The sequence below is a fragment of the Pristis pectinata genome, chromosome 30, assembly GCF_009764475.1.
Source record: "Pristis pectinata isolate sPriPec2 chromosome 30, sPriPec2.1.pri, whole genome shotgun sequence".
NCBI lineage: Eukaryota > Metazoa > Chordata > Chondrichthyes > Rhinopristiformes > Pristidae > Pristis > Pristis pectinata.
Window position 1 is genome coordinate 9368512 of NC_067434.1, and position 19762 is coordinate 9388273.

General features: G+C 43.4%; 1 protein-coding gene across 1 annotated transcript in view; it reads left to right on the top strand.

Moving 5' to 3' along the window:
* Nucleotides 1-19762, top strand: part of LOC127584714 (glutamine--fructose-6-phosphate aminotransferase [isomerizing] 1-like) — an 83783-nt gene that overhangs the window by 21675 nt on the left and 42346 nt on the right. The window contains exons 3-7 of the mRNA XM_052041607.1: nt 1929-2036; nt 3540-3665; nt 12666-12724; nt 14284-14418; nt 17143-17204. Coding sequence (XP_051897567.1) covers nt 1929-2036; nt 3540-3665; nt 12666-12724; nt 14284-14418; nt 17143-17204 — 490 coding nt within the window. The remainder of the gene's footprint in view (nt 1-1928; nt 2037-3539; nt 3666-12665; nt 12725-14283; nt 14419-17142; nt 17205-19762) is intronic.

The window sequence follows — 19762 nt, forward strand, 5'->3', positions numbered from 1 at the left end:
GCAGTAGTGGAAGCAGGCAGTTTGGTGGACTTGAAGAGGCTTTCAGATAGGCGCATGAATATGAGGGGAATGGAGGGACATGGATGATACACAGGAAGAGGACATTTAGTATAAATTGGCATTAAGGTTGGCACAACATCATGGGCCAAATGGCCTGTCCAGTGCTCTACTGTTCTGTGTGTCTTTTGTTGGGGCATTGAAGGTGGACCAGAGTGAGATGGAGTGACCCATAGCTGTTGGATACAAGTGTCGAGAGTGTGAAGGTGACAATGCGTGGCACTAATTATGGACTCGGGATGCGATGAGAATGATGATCAGAGAAATACTGAATAACTTGGACGTATCAGTGAGTGTGGTGGATGGGAAGTTTGATAGGTGGAGTTTCATTTGGAAACCATGTAAAATAAATCAGGACTGAGACTCTCACCTAAAGAGAGTTGAAGCAAGTTTTGGGAAATATCAAAAATAAGGGCTGGTTTTGTATTAATAGGACTTTTTTTTCCTTGAAACTTGCCTTCTCTCTCTTCTGGCCTGGAGCCCACACAGAGTGCTAAGTCTGACCCTGGCTACTGGCTTGTAACGGGGCTCCAGTGGAGCAGATGGGATTACTGAAGTGTTCCCCCACCCCACCCCCCCCCCCTTCTCTGACTTTGACCTTGAGCTGCAGGGAAAGGACCTGGTTTTCATCTACAGTCACTTCTCTCCCTCACCTCGTTCAAACATGAGCAGAACAGAGTTCAGAATGGCACCTGCTCCGAACCTTGCCTGCTTGCTTCTCCTCACTGGTGAAATTTGATCAAGTTCAGTATGAAAGAAGATTTTCTTTAAAAATCTTTTAATTCTCTTCCAAACCCTGAAAGGGAATGTCTTAAATTACACAATGTCAGCCTTGATGTGTGTTCTCTGCTTTCCAGAACTATGAGTATCCAGTCCAAGCTGACACATCAGTATAGTGCCGAGAGCTTGCTATACCCTCAGTGGCATCATTTGCTCAGAGGACTGAGATCCCAAACACACTACCTGCAAGTGATCACTGGACAGTGTGATTCAAAGAACGAGGTTGTTTTTTCTATGGGCTGGCCACCATTTCTCACTCAACCACCGTCATAGCCTTTGTTGGACCTCGCTTAGTGTATGTTGGCTGCCAAGTGTCCCAGTAGTATCTACACATGAAGAATACTCAGTTCTCTGTAAAACACTCTATTGTCACCCTGAGGTCAGGAAATAATGCATAGATGTAACTGTAAATCTGCTTTTTCTTTTCAAGCAATGCTAAATATTTTAGGCTGTTAGATCCCCAGAAGTAAGATGAATGCATTTTATTGCAATGTTCACTGGGGCTGTACAGTTGAATTTCTGAGCACACCTTTTGTTCCTGAGAAAGATTTGTCCAGTTCCCTCATTGGTCTGGTACGTGCACCGCCTTATCTAGACCTAAAGCACCTGGTCTCTGGGGGCCTTGGGTTTGATCTCTGGCCTGCGTTCATTTGGTGCAAGAGGTTTTGTAATGGCTTTCAGAGCCTGGGGTAAAGAGGTCCATTCCTGGTTACTGGAACATAGATGTGCATGGGTATGAGGTGAAGAAAGAATAGAGATGGGGAGGCTGGGAGGGAGACCCCTCATGCCCTCCCTACCGAGACATTTACTTCAATGACCTTAGTCCTACTCCGTATAGCTTCTTCCCTCTCAACTCCCCCTTCTTGCATTGCTTTTTGCATCTTTCTCATACTCTTTTGGACTTTGTCCCTTTTCCCAACTTCTGTTCCCTCTTGTCAATCATTCTGTTCCACATTAAGCATCCCAAGAAGGGATAACTGGAGGTGGCTTATACGGAGTACTCTGCCGTTCGTTAGATTACATTAATTTGTTGGCTCATCATGTTAAATGGAGATGTTGTTGGCTATAAATTTCTCTGACTTTCTTCTAAGGTATTGGAATTGATGGAGGAGATAACAAGGATTGTGAAGACGAAGGGAAACAAATCTGTATCATTAAAATAAATGGTAAAATAAAGGTTTTGGAAGAGGAAGTAAACAGTAAGTACAAGGTGTTAGATACTTGATGCAATGTGGAAAAGTTTTTCATATCTTTTTAAAAGTAGCATTACATATTTTGAAATTATGCCGTATAAACTTACTTTAATAAGATTAAATAATGTAGAATTACATGGAGTTTGCAACATAAAATCTGACCATTCAGGCAGCTAGTTTGTGCTAGCATTTATTCTCCATCAGAACTTTCCCCTTTTCTCCATCTGGGAGTTAGTTTTGTTGCTTTTATCACATTCCTTCCTGTAACTGAAGCTCTTTTGACATGTTATATTTAAAAAGAAAACTGAGAACAAAGCAGTTCTTGGGAAATTTTTTTGTGCAATTGGAAACCTGCTTTCAATTAAAGTAACCCTAGCCCCACAAATGAAGCATGGGAACTTTTCAAGTAAAGCCAAAAAACTGCAAGCAAAAGTTTTGGTTTCCTTCTGGTCTTCTACAGTTTAGCACCATCAGCTGATTTTTGAAAAGTGTGTGGTTTTTGAGAGTTTTAATTTCACTGGTTCCTCACCGAATTGGTTCTAATAACTAGTAGAAGTTAGAGGGAGGTGTAGAGTACAGTTATGGGCATTGGTGCATGGAGCTGTCAGCTTTGACATCGATAACCTATCAGCATTGGGATGTAGTGCTTGAGGTTTCACACATCTGTAATAAAACAAAATCAGAAAAGAAATGGATGAGAATAATAAAACTCTTCTATTTTTCAAAGTTGTATTCTGTTTTAGTGCAGAGGTGGGTAACTGTAGGTAGATGTAGGTTCAAGTCCCAGTGCTCCAGGTTAAGACAGGTCCCCCCCAGGTTACAAACACTCGACTTATGTACGTCCTGTACACACATACAGGATGGATTTGTCGATGCTGTAGACATCTTCTGTCGTGTGGGAGCTCAGTTCACGGCTGTATTTCCTGACTTTTGAGTTACAAAAATAATACATGTACTCCAGGTGTGGTCTTATTCTCATTGTGTTCTCACTTAGTTTCATGTTGGAAGCCAATTTGGAAATGTTACATTTAGGTCCCCTTAGCCAAATTGTTGATACCGATCTCTGTTGTTACCCACTAGTCACAGCCTGCTAATCCAAGAAGAACTAATTTATTCCTCCTGCTTTCTGTCTGTTAACTAACTCTCAATCCTTGCAAATGTATTACTGTAAATTCCATGGACTTTACACATCCGCCAAACTTTCTGCGTGGGACCTTCTGAAAATCCAAATACACCACATCCACTAGTCTCCCTCATCTACTCTACTGGATACATCCTCAAAGAACCTCAATAAGTCAGTCTGTGGGAGATCCTGAAGAAACGCGTCTTTTTTATAATTGCATCTTTGATGATGTTGACTATTTCTGAAAGGTACTTTAAGGCCATAGGCTGAAGCACTTTATAATTGTATGTATAAATATTTTCATACATAAAACAGGAGTAATTGGGTTTGCAAATTCCATTGCTGTCACACTACTGTATGTTAAATATGTTATAATTTTCTTCCAGAACAAGAAGATATTGACTTTGATGTTGAACACAAAACACATTTTGCTATTGCACATATTCGCTGGGCAACACATGGTGTTCCTAATCCTGTCAATGCTCATCCACAGAGGTCAGATAAGGACAACCGTGAGTGTTCTCCAGTGCAATCATATTGTAACAAACAAAACCATTCACTTGTACTGTACCTCAGAGGTACAGTTCAATGTTTAAAAGCATTGCTTTATTGTAATGTGTTCTTTACTTACAGATCTTGCTAATGTAGGTGCTTTAATACCTCTTGGCCAATACTTTTCTATAGCTTCTGGTACAGTCTGATGCACTTTTATAACTAAAGTTGATCATCCTTGCAACACCTTTCTTCTATTGACTACAGTAATTGCATAAAATATCCCTCATTCACTTTGCAGCATATTGTGTGATTGAAAGAAAACCTCTCAGGACTTTTGCAGATGATCTTGACGATGGTTGGCAGAGGGTGGGTAGCCATCAGTGGCATGGGGGAGAGTGGGTGTACCCTGGAGACCACCTTTGGCAATGGTTGCTAAAGGGAGAGTGTACTCTGGAATACATGTTTGGGAACACACTAGAGAGAGTGTGTGCCTTGTGGAAGAGGAGGAATATACCTTGGTGACCATCCTTGGGGATGGATGGTAGTTGAGTGTAGGTATTAACATCCTGGAGAATATCTTTGGGGATGGAGGTAGAGCAGAGGGTAAAGGAAGTTTACACCCTGGAAACTCTCCTGGGATATGTAGGAGAGGCAGGCACGGTAGTGTAGCGGTTAGCGTAACGCTATTACAGCACCAGCGACTTGGGTTCAATTCCCGCTACTGTCTGTAAGGAGTTTCTATGTTCTCCCCGTGTCTGCATGGGTCTCCTCCGGGTGCTCCAGTTTCCTCCCACATTCTAAGGATGTACGGGTTAGGAAGTTGTGGGCATGGTATATTGGCGCCGGAAGCGTGGCGACACTTGCAGGCTGCCCCCAGAACACTCTATGCAAAAGATGCATTTCACTGTGTGTTGTGATGTACATGTGACTAATAAAGAAATCTTATATGGCTGGTAGTGAGGGGAGCTGTGTACATCCTGAAGGGCATCTTTGGAGATAGGGAAGGAGTTATATCACCTGGAGGCCATCTTTAGGAATGGGTGATAGAGGAAAGGTGTATCTAGAGACTATTGAGGATTCTAAGGCGTTTTCTCCTGAGATAATGTTGGAAGGTTTCCTTGTGCCCTCGCCTTATATGGCTGGAGTTGTCCTAGGCTTGCTCCATCAGCCAGACCCAGGGATGTGATGCGAATTGGAGATAGATTGCCTTTTGCAGTCTGGACTGGTTCCATCATTCCTCATTGAACAGCTGTGAGCTGGGGTCATGTTGTTCTTATTTTAGAAAAATAGTATGTGAGCTTGTCTGCAATCCACTAAACACATGACTTGATGCCAGCTCAACATTGGGTATGAATAACCACAGCAGCAACAACTTGCCTTTGTGTAACACCTTCAGTGTCATAACTTGCATCAAGGTGCAGCACAGAACCTTATTGTTGAGTCTGATACGGAGTCACCTAAGGAGTTATTAGATGGGTGATTAAAGGCTTGAGAAAGGTGTAGGTTTTAAGGAAATTCTTAAAAGAGGAAAGAGAGATGGGAAGGATTTTTTTTTAGGGAAACGATGCCAGAACTCATGGTTTGAATGGCTCCAGGCACGAAGTGGGGAATGTGTTAGCGAAACAAACCTCGGGGTGGTATAGTCCTGGAGAAAGTTAAGGGATAGGGAGGTAAGGGGCCAGGGAATAATCTGAACACTGTGAGAATGTGGAGGGTGAGATGTTGCTGGACGGGGAGTACGAGAATGGTGGGTGAATGAGACTTGATGTGAGATGGGACGTGGATGGCGGAGTTGACAGAGGGCGAGGTGGGAGGAGAGGAGAGTCCATCCAGCAGAGCCTTAATTCAGTCTGGAAGTAATAGGATCGCTGATGGTTTCAGTAGCAAACAGCGTGGGTGGAGAGGCATGATATTATGGAAGTGGGAGCAGGCATTCCTTGTAATGAAGATAGTTGGGTTGAGGTGCACAGTATAAAGCTGCCCCAGCTCAGTCCAGGGGTTTACAGAGATGGCTCTAGGTAAAGAGTCATCTGATGCAGCAAAGGTTGAGCTTCAGGATTTGGGGCAAATAGTTCGTATTCTTGCAGCCAGGGATGGGGTTTAACCCCACGGTACCTGAGCTGGAAGTGTGGGAGCTGCCAAAGAGGGAGACTGCCTCTTCCTCAGAAGAAATAACTCTTCACCTTGAAAGTGCACAAGGAAGGGGAGGTAATTGAGCAGAGTTGTTGCATCAAAAAGTCACCTATTACTCCCTTTTGGCTCCTAGGAGCAGGAATTTCATATAATGAAAAACAAAGTGCTGGAAATATTCTGCAGGTGAGGCGGTGTCTGTGGAGAGGGAAACGTTTTGGGTTGATGATGCTTCATCAGACTTGGGCTTTATATGTTGTACAAACTTACCCTACCTATCCGGCATTGCCTTGGTTGGTCTTGAGAGCCTTGAGACTCTGAGATCTGGTTTCCTGGATCCATCTGCCTCATCTGAGTTCATGTGCAATAAATCAGGCTCCTCCTTGCCGGTGCATCTGTGACAATTGGGATTGGAGACTCAACTAACCCATTGCATTGCTGGGACTGACACTGAGTCATGGGGAAGTAAAGCCTGTATCAAAATCAATAAGCTTGCAAAAATATATGGAGGCACAAGAGACTGCAGATACTGGAATCTGGAGCAACAAACAATCTGGTGGAGGAACTCAGTGGGTGGAACATCATCTGTGGGGGGAGAGGAACAGGACCTGATGCAGGGTTTTCTTCCGAAACTTTGTTAATTCCTTCCCCCTCCAGTCACAGATGCTGCTTGACCCTCTGAGTTTCTCCAGCAGATTGTTTGTTGCAAGAATATTTATTTGCTATAGATTGATGTTTGATAAAGTGATCGTACAGATTCATTGGAGTGGTACTGGGCTAATTGATGAGGATCAGTTGTGCAAATGAGAATCATAATATAGTCATACAGCATGAAATCAGGCCATTCAATCCTACGAGTCCATGCTGAACATCAAGCACTGATTTACACCAATCCTTTACTAATCCCATTTTACTCTTGCTAATCCCATTTCATTCTCCCCACTTTCCCACTAACTCCACTCCCCCACCCAGATTTTGCCACACCGACAGAATAGGGGCAATTTATAGCAGCAAATTAACCTGCCAACCCGTGCGGCTTTGGGGTGTGGGAGGAAACCGGAGCACTTGGAGGAATTCTTGTGGTCACAGGGAGAACATGCAAACTCCACACAGAGACCACCAGTTATCTTCTGTGTATCGAAGATTGTGGTTAAACTAATGTGTTTAAGGTGGTTATAGACTATAATTGGGAAATCTGAAAGAAGGGGTGTAACCTTAAAATAGGACATTGCTTCCTGACATTGACCTTGAAGAGCACTTATTCACACAAAGAAACCTGGAACTCTCCCCCAAAAAGAAATTGAAACTGGACGGCAAATTAAGGTTTTTTTATTTGGTTTGGGTATCACTCATTACAGAACCAAAGTGTATGGCTGCTCAGCTCAGTCACATTGCAAAAGCCTTCCCCCTGCTGGTGATCCCCAGTGCCTGTCCTTGTGCAAATGGCTGCAGATTGCAAATAGTAAACTTGCCAGCCTGCACAGAGCAGTCTTGCCAAAAGCAAGTCATCTTCACAATTGCTTCAGCAGTGTGGTATTTGTTCTCGTGAACCAACTTAGGATTAGACGACCAGGAAGAAAGGTCAAAAGCCACTTAGACCTGTGGTGTGGTGAGGCCACAGTTGCCCAGCCCCAAGTGGAGGTGAAAGTGCCTTCAATCCAGTTAGAGACATGTACGTGTTTATTTCCTGCCTGCTATGGCCTGCATCAATATTTGCTCGCAGTTTTCCTTCACTGCCGCTGTTCAAACACCATCCCTGCAGGTAGAACAGTACTTGCTTGTATAAAAATAAGGTGACTGGAGGTGCCTAGCAGGAGCACAGTAAGTATGTTGTTTTAAATATTTAAGGTATACATATTGTGCAGAATAGACCAGTAATGTCATTGTGAGTTGTGTTAAATTGGCCTTTAAGTGTGAAGACCTCTTCTGTTGGAGAAGGGAACTCTGATTTTTATAACCTTATGGCATCTCAGAACACTTTGCAGACAATGAAGTTCTTTGGAAAAGTTGTGGGGAATTGCATTCCTTTTATGTAAAGCATAACTTTTTTTTTGGAAGCAGTAAATCATGCTGTAACTTGTACGGGTTTGCTGCTGGTGTTATGTGGTACATTAGACAGTAGCCATGACTCAGTCAAAAGCCATACATTTTAGGAACTTGTGAATGTTACAGAAAGTATGAACACTATGGTAACAAGACCTGGGATACCAGTGGAAGATGGTTAGTTGGGGTGGCAAATATGCAGTCAGAGGGGTCTTGGGGGGTAAGCTCATTGAAAGTGGCAACACAAGTGGATAGAGTGATAAAGAATGCATACAGCATGCTTGCCTTCCTAGTTTGGGGCATTGAGTTTAAAAATCAAGATGGTCATGTTGCAGCTATATAAAACTTTAGTTAGGCCACATTTGGAGTATTGTGTGGAATTCTGGTCACCACTACAGGAAGGATGTGGAGGCTTTAGAGTGGATGCGGAAGAGGTTCGCCAGGATGCTGCCTGGTTTGGAGAGTATTAGCTATAAGGAGAGGTCGGACAAACTGGGATTGTTTTCACTGGAGTGTCAGAGGCTGAGGGGCGACCAGATAGAAGTATATAAAATTATGAGAGGTACAGGGTGGAAATGCCAAATGTCAGTTGCATTTGTGGCATGAGCTGATGAGTTGGGAGGAACGGGTGAGGTGAGACCTGTGGCTTTATCACTGGGATTCTTCTTGTGTCAGGTCTGGTGTGAACTGTTAGATAGAGGTTGATTTGCTAATATTGTATCATACAACTACCAGGGAGGTAGAAGGCAGACTGGATGGACCCTGATCTTCTGTTGTGACCATCTCTACATGCCTGTTTCATTCATGTAATTTTCAGAGTAGGACAGGCATGCAAAGCCTTTTTACTCTTTTGCAGGCACACAAACTCAGTGACAAGTGCTGCCTTGCAGATAGTGTGGATATTACTGGAAAACTGTTATGTGAGGCTGATGTACTGTATGTTGCACTCTGATGGGGTAATCTGAAGCGCTGTTTAGATTAAGGGAGTTGGGTTTGGTGGTAATGTTCAAGGTGCTAGGGGACATGAGCCATAGTTTTCTGTCTTAGGGCTGAGCAATCTGTGGTATTTTCATTCTATTAAAATGATTTGGGGAAAATTCCAGGCTGTTAAAGATGTGAGCAGGATTTCTCCCAACGCACCACTGCTCTCTTTCCACCCCTGAGACCAATGACTCTGAAGTAAAACCTTTGCTCTGCAATGACGGGTAATTTTTTAATGTCACATCAGTGAGTGTGATCTAATGAGACTGCAGGAGGTTTAGGGAACAAGGGTTAACGAAACAAGGGCTTTAGAGGGAATTTGATGGTGTAGAAATAGGGCAAATAATACCAGTGAAACTATTTCTTCAGGCAGAGGGAATCCTGAACAATTTGAACCAACAGATTTGAGGCTGAAATTCACAAGCACTTCTTCACAAAGTGGTTGAAATCTGGAACTGTTCCAGAGAATTGTGGATCCTAGAAGATTTGACATTTATTGGCCAGTGCTCCATAGTTCATGGTCCATAAGCATGTTGAGTGATCTGGGAGAGAGGCACTAAATGGGGCTGAGATACAAACTTTCACCATTCCCAATAAATGGTAGAAACAAATGTTTGATGTGAGACAAATTTTTGGACTATTGGCCTTTATTTATGTTCTCAACAACTTGTCTGTGTTTTTGGTTTTCAGTTGCTGGGGTGTCTTCAGCCTATTCTGGGTGGGGGTGTTGGGGGAGAGTCGGAGATGGTTTAGATAGAAAATTGGTGGCTCAGAACTATACAGCCCGTTGCCAACCATATAGTTGCTTCTTTTAACAATACTCAACACCATAATTATGCACTTTATCTATGTTATCTACAAAAGCAGAAGAAAAATATATGCTGTAAACATTTATTTTTATCCTAATCCCTATTGCTGCTTTGTTTTGTGACATTTCCTGGAATAAAAAAACAATGAACACCATTAACAATATGCAAGTGCAAGCTTCTGGAAAAGGTCTGGTTAAATAACTGATTATCTTTGGATGAATTATCATATTTTAAAATGTATCAATTGCACCCACTAAGACAAAACAGCGCACACCACTTAAAGTAAAATAACCAACAAAAATGGACTGTCTATTGCTGTGTTGGCCCTGTCCTACAATTCCAGTCAGACTAAAATCTTAAGGATTGATTCCAACCTTTACGAAATTCAGATATAAACTGGGAACCAAACCCTGAAAATTGTTAATACAAAATCATGAAGTGAAGAAGAAAATGTGCAGAACGTTGATTGGTTGTTTATGCAGAGGTTTCATTTGCTGTTTTCTTGAACACATTTAACATGTCACAACATTATGTAAGGAGCCCAAACCTCCTAGCCCTGCCCCTGCTTTCTCACACTGACACACCCATTCCATCATCCCCTCTCCCAGTACTTCGCATGCTAAGGAGAGAACAGAGAGCTGGGTGCGAGCGGGGATGCTGAAGAATTTTGCTTGTTATATTCCTTTCTTCCCGCCCCAGCCCCACACTCCACTGCTGGCTACTGCTAGGCTGCTGTCAGCATGCTACATGAATAATAACAGATACAGGTCCTCCCCAGGTTACGAATGCCTGATTTATATACAACCCATACATATAAACATGTGTTGGGGAGACGAGAGGGATGGGTTTGTCAGCTGCTACGGGGCTGCAGATACCTTCATGGAAACTCAGCTCGTAGCAATATCTGAATGGTTGAGTTAAACGCCTTGCTTTAACTACATGTTGTCCTTGGTTTGCTTATGTTTTATTTAAACATGTTGCCAACCAGCCGCATTTCTGACTTACGAACAGTCTGCCTTAGGATTAGTTCTCAGGACCAGAACCCTGCCTGTAACCTGGGGACGACCTTCATGGGTCTAATGCACCTGATGGTATTTGACAAATGTTGATCTGTAGAATGTTTGTAGGCCAGAAAGCATCATTTTTCTGATGTTTAAAGGTAGAATCAACTGGTAGCATGTCTTGAGTACTTGTCTTTTCATTAGGGCATGAAATGTATTCTCATTATCCTCTGCCCTGTTTCTGGTCCATTGACAGCTTTTGCTGGATGATCAGGTGGATTGATTGAACAAGGCAGTCAGAATTTTCAGAAACTGGTTTTGGTGTCTTGACAGATTGTTATTAAACTGTCAGTTGTTGCCCACACCTGTCAGTGGATTGGCTGAAGGGCCATTTCCCTCATTGTCTTTCTTTCCACCTCAATTACTCATTGCCTCCAAGCATCATGCTCTTTTTTGTGTTGACTGTTAAGGTTAATGTACCAAGGGAAAGTTAGGTTTTAATGGGACCCAAGAGTCACATGAAAAGTACTTAAGGTCATCTGCCCGTTGACTGTGTTATCAGTGATCCACTTCTGGGTTCACAAAGGAATTTGGGAATAAAAACATACTAATAACACACAGGAGGCCAGTCAGCATCCCAGGAGCCGGTTCACCCAATGTGTATAATTTCTGGTTTTCTCTTTAGCGTCTTCAAAGAACCTCTGTTTCTGGACCCATGAAAGGGCCAATGAGACATGGTATGATGAAGTCTGCAGCTAAAGAGTGGGCTGTAGAATAGCCTCCCCTCCACCAGATGTGGAAGAAGAACCTGGGGTTACAGACCTTGGGCAGGAGCGATCATTCATTAAACTGAGCACCAGATTTTCGTGCTTGTATCATTTAGTCCCACTGACTTTGTGGTTCAAGCTATAGGAAATGGATCGAAAGTTGCCCTCGACAAAGCATGATGCTCCTTTGCACCCAGGTGTCAGCCTTGTCTGGTAGTTCTCTTGGCTGCAAGTTAGAGGTCATGGCAGGAGGTCTGTCATCCCTTGGAACCTGCTCCAGTATACATTTGGATCAAGGATGACTTGTACCTCAATCTCATTTAACAGCCTTAGTTCCACCTCCTTAAGTATTTACACTAAACAATGATCTATTAATCATTACATTACAATGGTACATTTTCCTTGGGTTTGATCCCCAGGAGGCACATAACCTAAGTGGACACTGGTCTCAACCCGAAACATCTACTGTTCATTTCCCCCCATAGATGCTGCCTGACCCACTGAGTTCCTCCAGCATTTTGTGTGTTGCTGCTGGACACTTTTGTTCTGCACTGAGTGTCCATTGCACAGTCTAAGGTATCATCTTTCAGCTGATTCATCGTACCTTGTCTCATCAGCCCTTTCAGAGGGTCATGGACTGTTATTGCAAATAGTTTGAGGAAGAGGGAAGTGGGGAAGAGGTTTGCGTATTGTATAACATTAGAATGAACTGGTTGGACAGATTTTGAGCAATTCCTTTGGTGGGCATCCCGAGTAAGAGTGCTGCTGGAAGATGTCACCTTGGTGAAGGACACTCTTTGGTCTGCCTGAAACTTGCTGGTCTTCCAGTACAACAAGATGTCTGTAAGTGAATGGTGCCACCCAGCTGTAGGAGTACGTGCTGAGGGATGCACCGAAGCTTGGTTTTGTGGGGAAGGGCTGCAAGCTAACGTCCTGCTGTCACTGGATACTGAGGGGCTGGGTCGTGTGTAACAGCCTCTCAAACACTCGAAGGATGTGTTGTTCAGAGAGGCCACACGAGTGGCATTGGTGCTTTGTATACAGAATGTATTAACTTGATGACACTCTAAGTGTGAAGAAAGTCAGGTACTGTTTTGTATTTCCTGTATATAATTTTTATGAACAAGTTTTCTTTTTGAAATAAAAAACATCTTCTAATCAAGGACACGGGTGCTTGTGAAATAAATTTTACTAATTTGACCCAGACCTCAGTGGAAATTCATACTTAGTAAACTGTGCATTCCTTGTCTCTTCCTTGCCTTAATGTTTCTGTTTTTAAATTGCAGAGTTTATTGTTATTCATAATGGCATAATTACAAACCATAAAGATCTGCGGAGGTTCCTGGTAAGTACTCGGTAACCTTTAACTATTGGCTTTCAAAGCATTCTCACTGTGCAAAACATAGTTATTCCCTCATTTGGAAGTTCTCTAAATTAACTAGACATAAAAGTTCTCTAATAGCTGGATGTGTCAGATGCTTCAGTAAATTCTATTTCACACAGTTACTGCAGGGAAAACCACCTGATGATTCTTTTCCCCAGTTTCTCCCTGTCCCCTGAAGCAACATTCTAGTATAGCACCTGGCACCTACTGTGCTTGTGGTGTCACTATCTTGGTCACCTGAAAGTCACATGTTGAGCTTTCCCATCTTCCTCATCAGATTCTATGAATATTTCTAGACTCCCTTCAAAATCCCTTGTTCTACATGACCCTTCCATCCATGTTTACATTTCTGTTTGAAGAATAGGGAGGGACTGATTCTTTATGATCTATAATGCTGTGAAGTCTGATTGAGGATGGCTTACTTTTGTGGGGTCTGAACCAACGTGAGTTGCAGATTGGGCAGGAGGTGGCTGAAGGGGTTGGTGGGTGGGTAGTTTGTGAGCTGCTGCACTCCTGCCACTTACACTGGGTTTCTGTGTGCTCTCCATGTATGGCCTCGAACTTCTCAATGCCGCTGCTCCTCCATCTTTCACCAGAGGGCCCCAAGAGTCAGCGGTGATGTTGCATTTCAAGGAAGCTTTGAGCACATGCTTGAATCACATGCTTGAATCTTTTTTTTATCCTTGTCTGTCTGGTCATCTTCTCCCGTGACTTGTTACAATGCTCGTGTGAGAGGGTATCGCTAGTTCAGACTGCATTCCTGCGATTTAAGTACATAATCTTCCTCTACATTGGAATGGCATCATTTTCAGATTGCGACATTACCTGTGCAATTGTTGCTGTATCTTGTGAGCAAGTTCCATCAGCAGTGACTGGCGTTCAAAGTAAGGAAATGGTCTGAACTGCACTGGCATTTTATGCAGGCAGAAACCCCAGTATAAAATATTGCTTTTTCATACCTTCATACGTCAAAGATTATGTTGATAATCCCACTGAACCAAGCAATATTAGCTTCATGTTTCACAGGCTCCAGACAATTAGTCCCTTGCCCATTCCACTAACAAATAGAAACACGGATCACAGGGAACAAGGAATTTTGAAGTGGGTGTAGAAATATTTAAGGAATCTCCTGAAGAAAATGGGAAGGCTCAGTGGCTGAGCAGCAGTGAAGGAGGAGGTTTATTGGGGGAATGGTGATGGTTTTGTGGTTTGATGCTAACTGCCATGATGAATTTTGGTGAACAGAAATATCCCCTGATTGTGCCCTTCTCTTTGCCCTCCTTCCTTCCTTATTTTCTGTTGATGTCTGAGCTTTTAATTACCTTGAAATTCCCATCCTCTAGGACCCCCAGCTTATAACCTTTCTGCCCCCCTTTTCAAAGTCTCGACCAAACTTGCTGATGCCCCTTGACCTCCCATAGCGCACGCTCGTGAAGCAACATTGGGACCCTTAACAAGAGCACCAAGTTGCTGCTGTCATTGTAAGGAGCTGTTTCATGTGATATTCTTTACCCTCTCAGGAAAGCAAAGGTTACGAGTTTGAGTCAGAGACTGATACAGAATCTGTTGCCAAACTGATCAAATACGTGTATGATAACAGCGAGAATGAGAAGATCAGCTTTGCCACTTTGGTGGAGAGAGTCATCCAGCAACTGGTGAGTGAAAAGTGCAGAGGTTCTGCCAACTTGAAGCTCTTTTTTAAATGGTGTGCATGTCATATTAGTTCATAATTGATAACCACATAGAAAGCCATTGAGTAGAAAAGCAAATTCTGCAGAGGATGCAGAGAGTCTGCAGAGAGATATAGATAGGTTAAGTGAGTGGGCAAGGGTCTGGCAGATGGAGCACAACGTTGGAAAATGCAAGGTCCTCCACTTCGGAAAGAAAAATAGAAGATCAGATTATTATTTAAATGGTGAAAGATTGCAGCATGCTATTGTGCAGAGGGACTTGGGAGTGCTTGTGCATGAATCGCAAAAGGTCGGTTTGCAGGTGCAACGGGTTATCAAGAAGGCAATTGAAATGTCGGCCTTCATTGCTAGAGGGATTGAATTTAAGAGCAGGAAGGTTATGCTGCAACTGTACAGAGTACTGGTAAGGCCGCACCTGGAGTGCTGCGTGCAGTTCTGGTCTCCTTACTTGAGAAATGACATACTGGCTTTGGAGGTGGTGCAGAGGAGGTTCACCAGGTTGATTCCGGAGATGAAGGGGTTAGCCTGTGGGGAGAGATTGAGTCACTTGAGACTATACTCACTGGAATTCAGAAGAGTGAGAGGGGATGGGATCTTACAGAAACTTATAAAATTATGATGGGGATAGATAAGATAGAGGGGGGTGTAAGTTGTTTCCACTGGCAGGTGAGACTAAAACTAGGGGACATAGTCTCGATTCGGGGGAGTAGATTTAAGACAGAGATGAGGAGAAACTGCTTTTCTCCAGAGAGTAGTGAATCTGTAGAATTCTCTGCCCAGGGAAGTAGGAGAGGCTACATCATTAAATATATTTAAGACACAGATTTTTGCAGAGCAGGGGAATTAAGGGCTATGGGGATAAAGCAGACATGTGGAGCTGAGTCCACGGCCAGATCAGCCATGATCTTATTGAATGGCGAGGCAGGCTTGATGGGCCAGATGGCCTACTCCTGCTCCTATTTCTTATGTTCTTGTGTTCATTCAGCCCATCGAGTTAATGCCAGTTAATGCCAGGCAATCACATTGCCTTTCTTATTTACTTGTAACCTATTCTCTGTCCCAAGCTCATCAGCCCCTCCCAAATCTCCTGCCACCCACCCACCCGAGGGGTAAATTACTGTGATCAATTAGCCTACTAATGGGAAGGAAACTGGAGCACCCGGGACCCACACTGTCACAGGGAAAGTTTGCAAACTCCACGCAGACAGCATTTGAGGTCAGGATTGAACCCAGGTCGCTAGAGCTGTGAGGCAGCAGCACTGCCTGCTGTTCCCCTCTGCCACCTGAAATGATAAGGCAATGTATCAAACAAAGGGCTTGTCCTGGATTTGAACTGGGGACTTCTTGAAGACCAAAATGGGAATCGTACCACTCAACCAATGTGACCATTGACCATGAGGTTGCTTTAAAGTTGCATTAATGAAATAGCATTTGAAATTGAATATTGAATGAGGCAGTTATTTTGCAGGGGGTGTGTTTAATTTTGTGTAATCATTGAGACCACTGTGAAATAACTTGGCTGGGAGCAGGAGAGCCGAGAGGGAGGGAGGAACGCCCTTGGTCGGGGGACCTTACAGTTTGCACAGTGGAGGTCTCCGGCTGACCTCCAGAGCCCCTGCACAGAATCATGTTGAAGCAAAGGCTGACAGCAGTGTAATGAGTGAGGATGATTCACGTCATCAGGTTCCCACCTACTGAAACTGAACCTGTTAATCGAAGAAGCTGGACTTTTCATATGGTTATTTGGAAAAGTGACGGTTCTCTGAGCAGCGGACTTCAAACTTTTCCTGCGAATATTTCCCCTTAGAAATTATTTAACCATGTTTCATTGTCTCATTATAATCGTGAATTCTTTGTTCTTGGTCTTGTACTATCATGTTCTCACATGCTCTCTTATCCCTTTCCCTCTCGGAGGAAAGGCACACAGCAGGGTGTCAACAGAGCCACGCAGATCACCCTGAGAATTTTGCTGCACAGGCTTTCATTCTTCCTTTCACTGGAATGATGCTGGTGCAGCTGGTAGAGTCACTGCCTCACAGCTCCAGTGAGCCGGATTCAGTCTTGACCTCGGGTGCTGTCTGCGTGGAGTTTGCACGTTCTCCCTGTGACTGTGTGGGTTTCTCCTGGGTGCTCTGGTTTCCTCCCACACCCCAAGCATATGCTGGTGGGTTAATTATGCATTGTAAATTGCCCCTAGAGTAGGTGAGTATTGGAACATGGGGAGAGCTGATGGGAATGAGAAGAAAATAAAAAAAAATTGGTGTAAATGGGTGTTTGATGGTGGACGGAAGGGCCTGTTTCTGTGCTGTTACAATTCTGATTCTGCCTGTTGGAATCTGACCTGCAACCAGCTTCTGTCATGGGTATGATATTGCCACCGGCCAAAAGCCCAAACATGTGCGGCCTGGGCTTGTTTTAATTACTGTGGTGAGCAGTGTCAATCATCAGTACACAGGAGCATCTGTCTGAGCTGGTGGAAGGTGGTCAGACAAGATCTGGCAACAGGTTACTTCAGCTGCTGGAATGAGCTGCTTTATATAGGTGCCATTTATAAATGGCTTTTGAAAGGAAATTCAGTGCCTCTTGTATAATTAAACTCAAATAGCTATGTAAGGATGAAAACGTGTTTTCAGATTTTTGTTTGGAAATGTATTGCGTTGTTCACTAGTGACTGTGCTGATTTTACAGGAAGGTGCTTTTGCCTTGGTGTTCAAGAGTGTTCACTTCCCTGGGCAAGCCGTCTGCACTAGGTAAAGTACCATGGCTCTGGACTTTAGGGAGAGGTTTTCCTACATTGCATATGTAGCTTATTAGATAACAGCCAACCTGGCATCAGATGTTTTTTTGTTTGCAAATCAGCAATAGAATGAAACATCCCTTGATCTGGGGTCCCATTTACATATTCAGAAAATGCTGGAAACACCCAATAGGTCAAGCAGCATCTGTGGAAGGAGAAACAGTTAACATCTTGGGACAAAGCCTTTGTTAGAGCTTCAGCAATCTTTGACTTGAAATGTTAATTTCTGTTCCTCTTTCCACAGATGCTGCCTGACCTACTGAGTGTTTCTTGCACCTTCTGTTTTTATTTCAGATTTCCAGCATCTGCAGTTTTTGGGCTTCCAGTTATTGCTGGATTTACTTTTGTTTACTTCACTATCATCCAGCGATCTATTACATCCACATCTGTAGAGTTCCACACAAGGACCTGCTGCATTCAATGCATGGATTACACCTTGCAGCCAATTCCTTATCCACTGCTGCCCTATCAGATGGAGGTGCAGGAATGGAGCACAGAGCTGAACCGTGGTGTCAGTGAGCTGTGTTGGAAGGAATAGTGAGGAAGGCTCTGCCCCCACACTCTTGGCTGAACCAGACTCCTGGCAGGGATGAGACTGTCTGCTTTCACTTCCGTGGTCCCCCGAGAGGCTGCCTGCTGGTCAGCCTCTCTCCGTAACCTTCAGCGCTTCCAAAGCTCCTGGTTTAGTAACTTGTACCAATCCCATTCACTGTTCGGTATTGCCTCCCAGTCTGAAAACATTCCCCATTTTCTAAAAATCTCGTCATTGTGTTCACGTTTCCCCCATCGCCCATCCCTACACTTTCACTGCCATTTCCTACGTATCCAGAAACTTTCTCCAACACTGGACTTGTGTACCACCTTCCTCCCACATTCCACCACCCCCCACTATTTCCCTGTCACCTCTTCTGTTGAAAGTACCACTGGTGCAGACATTTCAAGATTGGAATCATCTGGTCCTGTGTTCTGAAATAGCTGCTCCACTCAGCCTCCCCCCTCATCCCCAAAAAAATTTCCTCTTAAGCCCAAAAGGTCAGTTTACATCAAGTGAAATAAAAGGTAAGTTTACATCAAGTGAAATAAAGGGTTAATGACAAATTAAACCATCCCATTACTGCACGTGGACATCGTACAACGCTGCGAAAGGCAGTCATGTCTGATATCAGTGAATGTTGTCTGGACAGGTTTTTAGATCAGTGTGGTCACAGATTCAGGAACCATTCAAGTTCCCAGGTGAGGGAGTCCTGTAGTTTCTTATGGAAGGTTGAGCTGTACTTTGCTTTCATGCGCACTACTCCTTGTGGCTTATATTGGGATTTAAACATTGACAATAGCTGTGGGGTTGCAGTCTTGTGATTTCAGGCTCCGGGACATGTTGCCTCCCAGTCAAATCTGCAGGAAAGTTGAACAGAGAGATTTATTAAATGATGGCCATTTTTGGCAAAATGTATACATCTGTCGGCAAATCCACAGGAATTTTAGCACAGTCACCACCCTACGTATCTCACTAAACTAGTCACTCTCTGTTTACCCTGTGGTTGATGTGTATATTTGTGCTGTGTTGGTAAGGTAAACTAGTCTCCAAAACCCACTCCACTGAAATCTGCAAGCTTTGCTCAATGGAGCTTAAGAGAAATGTGACCATTAACAGGAAGCAGTTGAGTTATTTTTATAATTTTGCTGAACCTTGAATGTAAACCTTTTAGCAATCCAAAATTCCCTGTCCCTCCAATATTGCAGCGTGGGATTTATAACTTAACTTTTTTTTAAACAAAAGTGTTCCAAAGATTTTGCCTTTATTCTTTTAATTCTAGATACTAGTTGTGAAATGTTTCATTTTTTAATTGATTTTGCAAATCCACAAAGTTTTTTTTTAAAAGATTGTCCTTGGGGTGTGGAAGCCAGCATTTTCTTGTCTTCCAAAAGATGCTGGTGAATCTGCTTGAACATCTGTAGCCCATGTGGTGAATGTTGGGGAGTTTCATGATTTTTGACCAGTGATGAGCCAGGAATGGTGGTTCTATGTCCAAACTGGTGCACAGGTCAGAGAAGGGATGCAGTTGGTAGTGCTCCCTTGCACCTGCTCTCCTAGTCTTTCTAGGTGGCAGGGGTTTCTAGTTGGAAAGATGCTGCTGAAGAAGCTGTCAAAGTTTATTGTCATATGCAGAGGTGTAGTGACGAACTTGCAGAAGCATCACAGGCACATGGTATCAGATAAGCAGCATTCACAAGAAAAACATATTTTAAACATAAATTATGCACAATTTTTACAAGAAAGAACACAATTAGAACAAAAAGCAGCTACAGGAGTCCATCGTAGAACATAGAACTTTGAACAGTACAGCACAGGAACAGGCCCTTCGGCCCATGATGTCTGTGCTGACCTTGATGTCCAATTAAACTGCACATCTGCCTGCACGTAGTCTACATCCCTCAATTCCCTGCCTGTTTATGTCTGTCTAAATGCCTATTAAACATTGCTATCGTACCTGCTTCCACCACCTCCTCTGG